The sequence below is a fragment of the Macrotis lagotis genome, chromosome 1, assembly GCF_037893015.1.
Source record: "Macrotis lagotis isolate mMagLag1 chromosome 1, bilby.v1.9.chrom.fasta, whole genome shotgun sequence".
In the NCBI taxonomy this organism is placed as follows: domain Eukaryota; kingdom Metazoa; phylum Chordata; class Mammalia; order Peramelemorphia; family Peramelidae; genus Macrotis; species Macrotis lagotis.
The window spans coordinates 171,841,024-171,855,375 of NC_133658.1; the positions used below are offsets into that span (position 1 = coordinate 171,841,024).

Below are 14,352 nucleotides of genomic sequence, written 5' to 3' on the forward strand. Positions count from 1 at the left end.
GAAAGGATTTTGAATAGAGCAACCAATCAGAAGGTTATGAGGGATGATAACATCTGTGTGAATGCAGAGGTGACAGAACAAAATTAGAGAAAATTCAAGGATGATTCCAAATTGTTAACCAAGAGTCAGAAAAGATGATAGTACCATCAACAGAAATAAAGAAGTTTGGTAGTGGGGTGGCTAGGTGGCACAGTGGATAAAGCACCTGCCCTGGAGTCAGGAGTACCTGGGTTCAAATCCAGTCTCAGACACTTAATAATTACCTAGCTGTGTGGACTTGGGCAAGCCACTTAACCCCACTGCCTTACCAAAAAAAAAAAAAAAAAAACGTAGCTAAAACAAATTAAATCACCCGAGTGACTGTATTTTTCTTCAGTCTTGAGTATTTGTAAAAAGTGTTCCAGTGAAATCTGACACAGCTAGGTGGCGCAGTAGATAGTGTGGTGGACCTCCAGAGTTCAAATGTGTTCTCAAACTGTGTGACCCTGGGCAAGTCACTGAATCTTGTTTGAGTCAGTTTTCTCCATCAATAAAATGAGCTGGAGAAGGAAATGGCAAACCACTCCAGTACCTTTACCAAGAAAACCCCAAATAGGGTCACAAAGAATGAAACTACTTAAGAACAAAAGTGAAATCTGCCAAGACCATCCATCAACAATGCCATAGAGAGGCATTCTTAACCAGCAGGGAAGCTAGATTAGGTGACCTCTAAGGCACCTTCTAATTTTTAAGATTTTATGATTCTAAGATATATTCTCTGATGTCTCTTAAGACTTTTTTTGTACTAATTTTTTCCCCAAGGGCTGAACTGACTGGGAAGGGAAAGTAATCACTCATTCTTATCTCCTTTCAGCAAATTTCTTATCAAAGACCTTCTATTTGGCAAAATAGGACTCCATTATCCCAAGATCATAAACCAATAAACTTAACTGGCTGCTAGAGTATAGTCAACTCTGGAACCTCCTTTAAAGAAAGAAATACCACTAAATAGAAAAAAAATGCTATGGCCCAGAGCAAAGTAACACTGTCTGGACCATCACATTATTAATGCCTTTTTCAAGTCAGATCTCCTTTCAGTCCCCTACATTACATATATCTGAAAATATAATTAACATCTATATACAATCAAGTTTACTACTGAAAATTTAATAAATGAATCCAGGACCAGTTAACTTGGTTTCAGTAGTTTTCAAAGGGACATGGATGTATACTGTACCCTAAATAAAAAAATTAGACAGAAACCTCATGCCTAACTAACCTCCCTTACCAATTGCCTTGCAATTGCACAGACATATAGCACTGAGGACTAGGTAAGAAAAATCCTTATCTTTCTCTGTATATTCATAATAATATTAAACAAGAACCTGAATACTGAAGAGTGAGGCCCATTTTTTAATCAGGATGCTTTAAAAATTGTACTGAGATAAATTTTAAACTATTGCTTCTCAACCTCAAAAATTCAGATAGTGATACTTTGCAGCAGTTAATAGCATCAGATTTTACATAGCATTTTAAAGTATTAGCTACATTATTTCCTCTGGTCCTCAAACAAGCCAAGGACTATATGAATTATCATTTCCCCTTTTAAAGATGAGGAAAATGAAGTTTGACCATGGCAGTAATTTGTCTGTTTTTTGCAAGGCAATGGGGTTAAGTGACTTGTCCAAGGTCACACAGATAAGTGATTATTAAGTGTCTGAAGCTGGATTTAAGTCCTCCTGACTCCAGGGTCACCTCCTGACTCCACTGTGCCACCTAGCTGTCCCTAGTCATTTGCCTCTGGCCATACAACCACAAAGTAGCAGAGGCAGTTACTTATTCCCACTGGAGATGTTTCCTTAAGATCTGAGGAGTACCTGGTGGTGATTTCAAAGGACAGTTTATTTAGGTCCATCAAATCAAAATTCACAGTCCAAGTTTCATTTTAAAATCTAAAGGTTTAAAAATTAAAATCTTGGTTCAACTAAAACACCCAATAAACTGGGATAATTATAATTTATATAAGGAGAAAAGGCACCAAATTATGCCTCAGGTATCACAAGGGTTTTTCTTACCCCATAGTCAAGATATCTTTAAGTTTGTACCTTCAGTTGAATGATTTAGAACAATATAGGTATAAAAGCATATTAAGAAATACTGCCCATTGGTTATGACTAATGCTCTTTCCTGCTTAAAACTGTATGAATTTGAGATAGGAGATATGATTAAACAAAAAAAAGTTAAGTTTAACTTACGTTATTGTACAAGTTAATGCATACTACAGAATAGCATGTGCTGAACCACACAACAAAATTCTTAATTGGAGATATCTGAAATCATTAACTAGTTAAGGAGCAGCCTTGAAAATTTTTAATTCACTACTTTTAAGTCAGAGGACCCCAAATAAATGTAGCTTGCCCCCTCACATATTCAGTAAGTTTGAACATAATAAACAACTGAGAAATTATTTTTTATGTCAGTAATAGCACATATCACTATTTAAAACATTCAAAGAATCTCAAAATCAAGTTTGACAACTTTTACAAAATGAAGTTTGGGGAGCCATCTTGACATGTGGGCAAACCATTAAATAAGGCTGAAGCAAATGGTTTCAACAAAATTAACCATTTTAAAAGGTTAGGCTTTTCTTAAACAGACTTCAATGTAGCCACAGGGATTAAAAAACAAACAAAACAAAGAATCCTTTTATTCTTGAATATTCACCAGAAACCCCTCAGAAGACCTTAGTAGCAAAACTAAGCATTCCGGAATCTCTTGTAAAGCATTTGGAGATAAAATATGCAATGTCTCCTTGACATTATTGGGACAGATTTGAAATGTATTTTCACTATAACTACCTCAAATTTCCATTTACCTTTCTTTCCCAGACAAAAACATCTCACTCCTACATTTCATTTATGCTAATCTTTAGAGACTGAGTTATATAAAGTATGAAATGCATAACCTTTCCGGAAGTTTATGAAAATACAATAGTAGGATTTTATGAACAGTTGTAAAAGGCAAGAAATTTGATCTTATTTATAATTTCAGAATACACATAGCTTTCTAAACCACTTCAAAGCACTTTAATCAAATGCTAAGAGACTTTACCTATAAAAGAAAGCAAAGTCTAGCCTTTGCTATAAAAATACTATGGTGCTACAAAGGCAAAGGCACTTTTATGTATATCACTTTTAAGGTTCTAATACTAATAATATTGAGGGGAAACATTACAAAACTGATATGGCTTACTGTACAGTGAATAAAGTGATTTAACTGGGTTTTTTTGGAAGAGGTAATCAAAGCATCAGTCAAAGACTACTTTTGAAAGTCAACATGCATGGAAATATGAGTTTCTTTTTATAATTCAGCTAGGGTTTATGTGTTCTGACACGAATTCTAATACCTACATTGGGAAGCGTTCTATAAAGGAAAAACATTTCTACCAAAGTCTGGTAAGCCTTAGCCTGCAAATCATTGACCAAAAATGGTCATGGTGTGGTATAGCCTAAAGCAGAACAGAGAAATGTTTTACCTAATCTTCAAGTTCCTTATTCTGTTTCCCCCAAAACTAAGTGGATAATTTAGCAGAAAGATAGCAATTTAAGAAGTATACCGTTTTCATCCCTAAAATTCTTAGGTCTGTAAATGTTTTCAAACCCAGTGTTTGTAGCGCCTCCACCTCTGCTTTTATTAGCAAACTGGCACCACGGCTAGCATCTGGTGCGGGCAAATTTTCATCTAGCAAAACTGCCTATTAGCAAAAAAAAAAAAAAAAAATTCTAACCAAATGAGCGTGATCAGGCAGGGAGGGGTTAAACCAGACACTGCCAGGCTAGACTAGCACTACAAGACTGCTGCTGGAAGCTGATTTACAGATAGGACAAACAAAGAGGTAGCAAAGCTAGTGTTCTTAATCATGCCGCTCAGGGATGGCCGCTTCTTGCACAGTCCTTCCTTCCCTTTCTAAAGGTTCCTCCCTCCTCCCCCCAAAAAACAAACATTGAAAAAAAATCATCTTCCAGTCAGTGTGTCTCGGGAAACGTTTTGAAAAGAACGGAATGGCACTTTGACAGCCATCCAGGGCTGAAGGGGGCTGCAGCCAGCCTTCCTTCGGACCCCGCGCTCGTGGCTGTACGTGTGCCCGCCCAAGCCCGCCCGGGCGGCGGCTGCGGCATGGAGCATGGGGATGCCGGAGGAGGCTCCGGGGGCCAGGCCCCTGTGCTCACACACACGCACACACGCGCGGCGTGGCCGGTGAGTGTGCGTGCAGCCCGGCGGCCGGCCGGAGGGACGCGCGGGGGGGGCTTCACGGCGGCCCGAGGTAGTGCGGCAGCCCGGGGCCCCACCGCGGGCGGGGGAGAGGCGAGGCGCGCGGCGGGCGCCGCAGGGAAGCCCCCCGGGAGGCGGCCTCCCGCCCACTCACCATGTTTGCCGAGCGGAGGATGCGGAGCGCGGCGCGGCGGGGCAGGCGGAGCCCGGGGCCTGGAGGGCGGCGGCGGGGGGCGGCTTCCTCCCGGGAGTCCGAGGCGGCGGCGGCGGCGGCGGCGGCGGCGGCGGGAGAGTGAGCCGGCGGGCGGGCGGGAGGAAGGGAGCGGCCGAGCGCGGGCCGGGCGGAAACGCTGCGCACGTCACGCTCGCGGCCGCGGGGCGGGCCCGCCGCGTTGCTAGGGAAGGAGCCGGCCTGGCAACGGCCCGCCCCGCCGCCGCGCCCTCCGGAAGCCGGGCGGGGCCCTGCCGCTCAGCGGGGGGGGGGGGCGCACCTGGCCGCCGGGGGGGGGGGGGACCGGGGGTCTCGCGGCCCGGGGGGGCGGGGCCGGCGGGCCCCTGCCCTTCCGTGGAACGGGCCACCTGGCCAGGTGTGCGCGGGCGGGGCGGGCGGCGGGGGAGGGGCGGAGCGGGGCGGGAGGCGGGGAGCGCGGGGGGAGGGGCGCGGCCCGCATTTTTACCTACTTTGGTGCGATCCGGGGCCGCCGCCTGTGATTGGCTCGGCGTTCCGGGAAACTCCGCATTTTTCCTGCCTCCAGGGGCGGCGGCGGGCGCGGCGGGCGCGTCGGGGCGCGCCGGGCCTGAGTCACGCGCCCCGGCTCGTCGGAGCGGGCCGCCGCTTCCCCGCCGCGGCCTTTCCGGGGGCCCCGCGCCCCTACTTGTGGGCTTCTCGCGGGCGCGAGAAGAGATGTCCATCGGGATTATAGGATTCTACCAAAATAGGCGAGCCGGGGTGGCCACGTGGAACTCGTCGGGCCGCACCGGAGTTGACCACCATCCTAGAGGCTCCCCTCTATTTACAGCAGAGACCGGTGCAAACGATCCTGCCCCGGCCCTCCCCCCATTAGCCAAATCAGATAAGTAAGACATGAGAGATTTGAGGGAGCCTTGCGCCCCTTGAGCACTTACTATATGATTTCACAGTCACCAAGGGTTCCATCACTTCCTTGACAGTTTTAGATTCATGGTCGCCTCCGTATTGGCATAAAACGAGATCCTCAAATCCTGTGGTAAGCCTCATTTTTCCTTCTGAACAATGGAACTTTAATATCCCATCCCAAGCAGGAGGGGGCGAAAAAAAAGAATTAGGGATAAGAATCTAATCCCTCCTCTAAAGGTGTACTTCCATGTACCTCGTGGCATGGAACATCACTGGAGTTTTCAAGGCCATGCCAAGAGAACACAAGCTCTGGCAGGTCGTATATCAAGTTGGGAAGACTTTGAATATGGGCCCAGCCACGGATTGTGTGTCTTGTTTTAGGAGGGCTAGCCGAGCCAAGTTTAAAAAAAGGCTCATTGCCAGAAAATTGGCCACCGAGTGATGGATTTTCATTTCTGTCTTCTGCATAGCATCTCAGAAAAACTATCCTAAGCATGGAGAAAGGTGAATTCTGCATTTGTGGGAGAAAACTAGTGAAATCCTAAGATATTTTGAAGTATATGTATATGCATGTATGTGTCATATGGTATGATCTCTTTCTCCTTGGTGACTATTTCAAATTGCTTCTAAGTACTAAATATATATATATATATATATATATATATATATATATATATATATATATATAAAATGGGCTACACTTTGAGAATGCAAAAACTTAAGAGAATTCTTGCTCTCAAGAAGCTTCCAGTTTGATAGGGAGATAACCTGTCAATGATCTATGTTCAACCAAGACATAAACAGGGTAAATGGAACATCATCAACAGAGAGGAGGTACTAGAATTAAGTAGAACTGGGAAAGGTTCTTATAGAAGATGGGATTTTAGTTGGACCTTGAAGGAAATTAGGAAAGCCAAGAAACACAGATGAGGAGAGATTGAATTCCAGACACGAGGGGCAGCCAGTGAAACTATGTGGCATGTCTTGTTCAAGGAATAGCAGGGAAGTTGATGTCACTGGATTAAAGAGTTTAAGGAGGAGGGGGAAGGGAGGAGCAGTGTAAGATATAAAAAAACTAGAAAGGTAGTGGGCCAGGTTTTGAAGGGGAAAAAAACATGATGCACTCTTTAAACTTCACTCTTTCACTTATATTTTTTTCAGGATCAATTAGTTCTTCCCATTCATCTTAGCTTCCTCAAGCTAATTCCCTCTCCCACCTGTGCACTTAATTTTGATCTCCCTCCAGCTATCATCCCCTTTTCCTTACACATATTCACTATATTACTCTGAATTACCTCCTCAACTCAACTTGTCAGGTTTTCCCAATCCTAAAATAGTTTTCTTTTCATTTTTCGTACATCTTACAAAGGTGTTCTGTCCGATTCTTCTCTTGCTTCTGCTTCCCTCAGCATGCACTTCCTCTTCAATAATTTTAAGATCTGATTTCTATCCCTATTACTCTACTGAAACTCCTTTTTAAAAAGTTATTTATTAAGCCTAACAAGCATTTTCCCCTATCTCCCATCCACTGAAAAGAAAGAACAAAAGAAGGAAAGAAAAAAAAGTGGGAGGAAAGAAAAAGAAGATGTGGAAGGAGGGGAGAAAGGAGGGAAGAAAGAACAGAAGTAAGAAAAGGAGGGAGAGAAGGAGGGAAGGGAAAAGAAGAAGGGGGGAAGGAAGCAAGGAAAGAGGGAGAGAAAGGAAGGAGAAATAGAAGGGAAGATCAAGAATCCCTGCTACATGCACAGTCAGAACATTCCCAAACTGGTCATATCCAAACATAAATTTCTGATTCTGCATATTAGTCCATCATTTCTCTATCAAGCAGTGGATAGCAGTCTCCTAAAACTCCTTTCTCAGGTTCTTGACATTCCCATAACCAAATTCAAATGCTTTTTTAAAGCAACTCTTCTGTAAATTCCCAAGCTATTGCCCACCTCTTCCAGTACTCTTTGAAACACCCCCTTGGAAACAAATGAATTTCACTAGCCATCTGCACTCCTATCTTCCTTTTGTCTCCTGGTTCTTGGGGCAGCTAGGAAGTTCAGTGGATCGATCACCAGGCCAGAAATCAGGAAGATTCTTTTTCCTAAGATAGAATCTAGCCTCAAATATTTATTTGTGTGTGACCCTGGGCAAGTCACTTCACCCTGTTTGCCTCAGTTCCCTCTTCAAGGAAATGGTAAATCACTCCAATGTCTTTGCCAAGAAAACCTCAAATGGGGTTGCAAGAAATCAGAACAAAAATCTGGTTCTCTCCCTATTGTGGAAGTTTATTAGAAATCTTCTTTCAGTTATTATTGAAATGTTAAGATACTTTTTCAGCCTACAATTTTCCAAACTTTTCTCTTAAGAAAAGTGAATAGAACAAAACTTAAGGCCTTAGGGAAATGAATTTATGGTGATAGCCAAACTATCTAGTCTTGATAAGTCACCTGAACTGATTGGCTCTCTGGCCCATTCAAGGGCAATATCTTTTACAGTTAAGATTAAGATATTTAGATTGAAGTTTAAAGGAAATTGGTCCAGGAATGAATGATGGTGATTTTGAAATGTCAACCCCCAAACTATTTTTTTCACTAATTAAATTTTTTTGTTAATACTTTTTTTAGAGAGATTTTATTTATTTTGAGTTTTACATTTTAACGTGATCATTATCTTGTTCAAAATTCCTATGAAGGTTACCTCATCATCTAAAGGTTGTCATGGTGGAGAGCATTTATCTAGCACTCTAGATGCTCAAAACAATTCTGGGAGGTAGGTGCTGCAGTTACTCCTATTTTACAATTGAGGAAACTGAAGAAAACAGAGGTTAAATGGTTTGCCCAGGTTCACAGAGCTAGTGTCAGAGACCAGAGTTGAACTCAGAACTTCCAGACCCAGATCTCTGTTCACCAGTACTCAGCTGCCTCTAGGTTGGGGAGACTGGGGACAGGGAAATCTATTCCTATTTGAACATCTAAGGTAGCAGTGGTTTAGGTACAAATTAAATTACATTGCTTCTGGAAGATAAACCTAAATTGAAGAATATGTTATTAGCATTTCTTCTTTAATACTTTCACTTTTTAATTAATTACTATTTAGGAGGAAAAATTTCCCTAGCCCCTCCCTTCCATCTTCAGTCCCTCCATGTCTCACTCCAACCCAGCCAAGCCCTTCTACCGTACCCTCCGTAATTCCTGTTGTATAGTGGACAAATTCTCCAGGACTTCTTTTGTTCACATTCCTTATACCTATTAGCTTTCACTGAGACTCCACCCTCCTTCCCCCAACAAAACAAAACACTGCACCCTTGGCTATCCTTTCTAGCACTTTTAATTCCCTTCCAGGAAGGAGGGTTTGAAGATTTCTTGGTCCTTACTATAATTTCCAGACTCTCCCTTTCCTCCATTACTTTTTCTTTGAACTCCATCAATTAAAATTTTCCACTCAATTCAAATTAGACTTGTTAGACTACCTTCCAATGATCATTCTCCCTCCTTTCTCAAGCAATTAACCACATGACTAAGCAACTTTCTCTCCTCAACTTTTATTAGGAAACTTTAGTATTTGAATAAATACTCCCTCAAATTTCCTAAATTCCTAATTCCTTTATCTTCCTTAAATCCCATGTCCTGCTATACTGTACTTAACTCTTTGACCTAGCAATATCTTTACCCAGAGATCAAAGAAAGAAAGAAAAAAACGACTCTTAGAAAAATAGCATCCTTTCTTGTAATGGTAAAGAACCAGAAATTAAGGAGTATTCAGTCTTTCAAGAGACTCCCCCAAAATGAGGAGCCCTCACTAAGATTTGACCTGTTGGAAATAAATACGTTAACCTTCCCAGAGTTTGTCTTAATCGAACATTACTTGAGATTTGAACCTTAAATAGCAAAACAAAATTAGCATAACAGCATGTTTATTTATATATTTCTCCAACTGGCAGACTTCACCAGTATGCATAAGGGGGTCTAGCTAGAGAGCCAGATCCTCCAGAATGGAGACCTATTATTGCCCTTAAATAACCTTGTCTATCAGAAGGCATGATCTGAAATATTACCTCTAGCTTACCCAATCAAAGAAGGGTATGTGACCTCCCCACATAGAATGGGGAGGAGGTAAAGGCAAGCAAACTCAGAAAGAGGATAGAGAATTGACATCAGCTAAAAGACCTTCAAAGTAAGTATGTAGCTTGAGGGGCTCTAAGAAGGCAAAGCATTGTTCTGTTTACCATTAAGAGAGTTCTCTCTAAGCATACTTTTCAGTTGCTAAATTACCTTCTTTAAAGGTATCTAAGTGAAAGTTGGGCCTCATCCATCTCCAATTTGCTCTCTTAAAAGGAGGCTTTATGGGAAAGGTGAATTTTCAACCACTAGTGTTACAGAATTATAAGTTAAAGCATATGTTTATGTGCGTGTGTGTGTATACCTATATACATCTAAACACACACACACACACATATATATATACATATATATGTATATAAATTTCACTGTTTACAGGAGGTATCCATCAATTAGGGAATGGCTAACCAAATTTGGTTATGTGAATATTTGGAACACTATTGTGCTACTAGAAATGACAAACTAGACAGTTTTAGAGAGTTATAGGAATACTTTAATGGATTGATGATTATGAGTAGAACTAAGAGAAAAATTTATACATCAGCTTTGTAATGGTAAACAACTTTGAAAGACTTAAGAACTGATCAGTGCAGTGACCAATTATATGAGATTCCAAGAGACTAATGATGAAGCATGCTACTCAACTCCTGACAGGCAATGGGTTAAACAGAAAATGTATTTTTGAATGTAGGGAATTTGTTTTAGTTGATTATACATACTACAAGAGTTGTTTTTCCTTTTTTATTTTCAATGGCAGTGTAGTGGGGTGGGGGAGAGAAGATAAACGTAGCTAAGTATCTTAGGCAATAGGGCAATGTACTGAACCTGCAGAAAGCAAGAACTGAGTTCAGTTTTGACCTGAGGCAGCTTACTAGCCAGGTGACACTGGGCAAATCACTTAAACTCTCTTTCCGTCAGTTTCCTTACCCATGAGATAAGGATAATAATAGTATCTACCTCCCAGGGTAGTTGTGAGGATCAAATGAGATAACGGTGGAACCCCAGTTTCCATATGCTTCACTGAACAAGGGAATTTTTTTTTTTTGCAAAATATGTCTTGCAAGATGAACAAAAATTCACAGTACAAACATCATGTTTGAACTTGAACAACCGTGAAGGGATGACGCTCAACTAGGGCAATGGTGTTGTTTTTTTTTTTCTTTCACCTCTCACTATTCACAATCCTCCCCCTTTACTTTCCTCATTACCTCTTATCTGGACCCTTGTATAACCTCCTAATTGGTCTACCTTTTTCAAGTATCTCCCCTCTCCAATTCACTCAGAAGTGAACATAAAGAAAAAAAATGAGTCAGAACATAAGTGTTTTTTAAAAGTGAGAAATAAGTGAAGGCAGTAGTGTTTCTCTTACTTTTAGTGAAAGTACCATAAGAGAGAACACTCCCAACAGTGAAATCCCTGATGTTCTCATGAAAGGAGATCCTTCCAAACAATATCCTCACCCCTCCTTGCCACCCTCCAAAACTCTTCTCAAAGGTAAAGTGCAGGTTAGTTTTATTTTCTTTTTATATTGTGTACTAATCATTACTGTTCTTTTTCAGATGCATTAGGGACATAAAAAAATTAAAATTATAATTATTTTTATATCAATATTTTTGGGGATATGGTACTATCATCCAACTTTGCATTATTTCCTATGGGGAAAAAATTGCTTTGTAATATGAACACATTGCATGACAAACAGAATCTTGGAATGAATAAAATTTGTAAACTGAGGAACTACTGTATTTGTAAAGCACTTAGCATAGTCTCAGGCGCATTATAGCTACTTTAGAAATGTTTGTTCCCTATTGTTCTATTAGAAACCAAGAGGGATGGGAATTCAGGGAAGCCTGGAAAGATTTGCATGAACTGATGCTGACCGACATGAGCAGAACCAGAAAAACATTGTACACCCTAAAAGCAACAAGGGGTGACCCTGATGGACTCGCTCATCTCTTCAGTGCAACAACCAGGGACAATTTTGGGCTGTGTGCAATGGAGAATACCATCTGTATCCAGAGAAAGAATTATGTACTTTGAACAAAGACCAAAGAATATTACCATCAAATTAGAAAAAAAAGCATTATATTATAATTTAATTTTACTATGTCATACTTTATATTTCTTCCTTAAGGATATGATTTCTCTGTCATCACATTCAACTGAGGTCAATGTATAACATAGAACCAATGTAAACACTAAAAGATAAATAAATAAATAAATAAATAAAGCCTTACAAAAATAAAAAAAATGTTTCCTTCTCTTTATTAATTGAAAAATAAAATAAAATTTAATTTTAAAAATCTTATGACTTTCACTCCATTTCAGCCTCACAAAGGAATAATCACAGATTAGATCTCACTGCTTCCCACAAGTGGTCCATTTTTCTAATTAGAAACTTTGTTCTTCCCCATTTGACCATTACCTTATATTCTACCCCTCCCTCAGACTCCTAAACTCATTCTTTGCATTCAAAATCTCTAATCCCTCCATCCCCTAATATTTTTCTCAGTCTATTATTATAGCTTCTGCTCTTAATTATTTTCTTTCCTCTCCAGTCTCAACCTAATAGTTAACCATTTTAACTCTACACCATCTAATGCTCTCAAATACCTTGCCCCTTTGTCCTTTCACCCATCATCTGTCATACCTCAGCCCTAGATTATTCATAGTATTTATCTACTATTTTTATCTACTAACTTTTGAACACAGATAGAAAAAGTCACCAAACTTGCAGACTGGGTTACATTACAAATCATCCAACTTCAACTAGGCTCTTAGTATAACCAGGCAATCTTTTTATTCCTTACTAATTGAAATCCTATCTCACCCCAGATAAAATTTCCTTCCTCAAATCTTCCTCTTCCACTCCTTTTCAGTAGAAAACCTTGTCTCTTTACTGAGAAAACTGAGGCTATTTATCTGAACTCCCTTTTCCTATATTCTTAATTTCAGAATCCTTTGACACCACTCCCATTCTCTATTCCTTTCCTCCTGTCTGTGACAAAGAAAGGATCTGTGACAAAAAGGTTTGAGAAACATAGTTTCTATGAAATTTAAACATTTTATTAATAAGGCAAGCACATTTTTAAATAAAAGGATGGTCATTTGACCATCCATCTTAGACCAAAGACCCCAATGGCAGTGGCCTCAGTTTATATACCCTTCAAAGAGTTAGATGTTTCTGATATGTACCAATCAACTCTGATTCGTTTGTACAGTTGGAGATGAGCTATATTAAAATGAGAGTCTTGGAGTATTTACTTAGGTTACCCAAATCTTGGTCAAAGGATAGCAATTTCCATTATCACCCATCTTGATAAAAGGGAGAATCAACATTTTTCCATTGCTGACTAAACAAACACAATGAGCAGGAATAAATCCATTAGACCAATCCATTAGAATCTCTTTTTCTGTCTGATTAGATTTTGGTCTAGATAAATCTTTAAGAGAGATTTCCCATACTGGTTGGTTTCTGCTGAGGAAGTAGAAGAGAGGGAAAAAACTTTGGTTTTACAATAATGCTTAGTTATTAAATGTAAGCGATTAATATTCATCTCTCACAGATCATTCTCCTAGTCAGGGCTAGCCCCCTCTATGTATTCTGATATTCTCTATGTCAGGGCTGTCCAAAATGAGGCCTGTGGCTGCATGCTACCCATAGTGCCCTGTGTGAGTTTACTAAATGCTTTAGTAAATAAGTCAGAGCTACTACAGAGTACTCACTAAAATGACAAATCAAAATATATTGTCTATTGTTGTTTCAATAAAAACTTTTAAAAGTAAGGTTAGATAACCCTGCTCTAGGATGTGTTTCAGTCATCCCTCTGACCTTCAAATCTTCAATGTCTCCCTACTAACAGGTTTCTGTCCTCCTACCATCAAATACATCCAAATCTCTTTCCTTAAAAAAAAAAAAACCTATAAACAACCTTAACTAGACCTCTCAACCTGTCATCCTATATCACTTCCTTTCTTAGTTCAATTCTTTGAAAAAAGTTGTTTATGGGGCGGCTAGGTGGCGTAGTGGATAAAGCACCGGCCTTGGAGTCAGGAGTACCTGGGTTCAAATCCGGTCTCAGACACTTAATAATTGCCTAGCTGTGTGGCCTTGGGCAAGCCACTTAACCCCATTTGCCTTGCAAAAATCTAAAAAAAAAAAAAAAGTTGTTTATTCTCACCCCTCAACTTTCTAACAATTCAGTTTTCAACCTATAGCAATCTCATTCCAGGCTATTTAGTCAACTAAAATGACTTTCTCCAATGTTACCAATGATCTCTTACTTCCCTAGCCTGTGCACTTAGCTGTACTCAGCCTTCTCAATGTATCTGCTTCATTTGACACTGTTAACCATCTTGAAGTTTCTCCTTATTAGGCTCTTGTGACATTCCTTTCTTGTTCATCTCTGATTATCTGACCAATCCTCAATTTTCTTTGCCAGATTATCATCCATGTCATGCCCTGTAACTGTTAATGTTCTTTACGGTTTTGTCTTGGGTTCTTTTTCTTTCTCTTGGTAACCTCAATGGTAACCCTAGATTTCTAGCATCTTCATGGGGGTGACTTACTTACAGGTTCAAAAATCCAAGCTGTCCCTTATGAGCTTTAAACCTGCCTGGGACATCAAACTGGATGTCCCAGATACAGATTTACCATGTCCCAAACTAAATGTCATTTTCTTTCAAACTGTTCCTTCTTCTAAACTTCCTTATTTCTATTTTTGTACTTACCTGGGCATATTTTGCAGGCTTCTGATCTCCATCCCATTGCTATTAAATAGCCTCTTTGTGAGAAACAGGGACCCTACTAGAATGTAAATGCCCCAGTCTTTCCCAAACCCACCTCTTGAGATCTTTTCCAGTTCTGGGTACCGAGATAGGTGATATAAAATACTTCAA

At 40.3% G+C, this 14,352-nt stretch overlaps 1 protein-coding gene and 1 long non-coding RNA gene across 4 annotated transcripts in view; one reads left to right on the top strand and one right to left on the bottom strand.

Annotated features, from left to right (window-relative positions):
* Positions 1-5,013, bottom strand: part of DSTN (destrin, actin depolymerizing factor) — a 25,821-nt gene extending 20,808 nt beyond the window's left edge. The window contains exon 1 of one of the 2 annotated variants that reach the window (XM_074209390.1): positions 4,933-5,013. Coding sequence is in view for 1 of the 2 variants with exons in the window: in XM_074209391.1 (XP_074065492.1) it covers positions 4,406-4,408 (3 nt within the window). In the remaining variant the exon portion in view is untranslated. Of the gene's footprint in view, positions 1-4,405; positions 4,530-4,932 lie in introns of those variants that run through there. The other variant, XM_074209391.1, reaches the window with a different exon arrangement.
* Positions 5,002-11,680, top strand: LOC141504419 (uncharacterized). 2 transcript variants are annotated; one of them, XR_012473365.1, is made up of 3 exons: positions 5,002-5,477; positions 10,829-10,958; positions 11,274-11,680. It is a non-coding gene; the product is annotated as an uncharacterized LOC141504419 (long non-coding RNA). The 2 variants fall into 2 exon arrangements; XR_012473366.1 differs by having other exon boundaries at positions 10,829-10,947.
* The last annotated feature ends 2,672 nt before the right edge of the window (positions 11,681-14,352 follow it).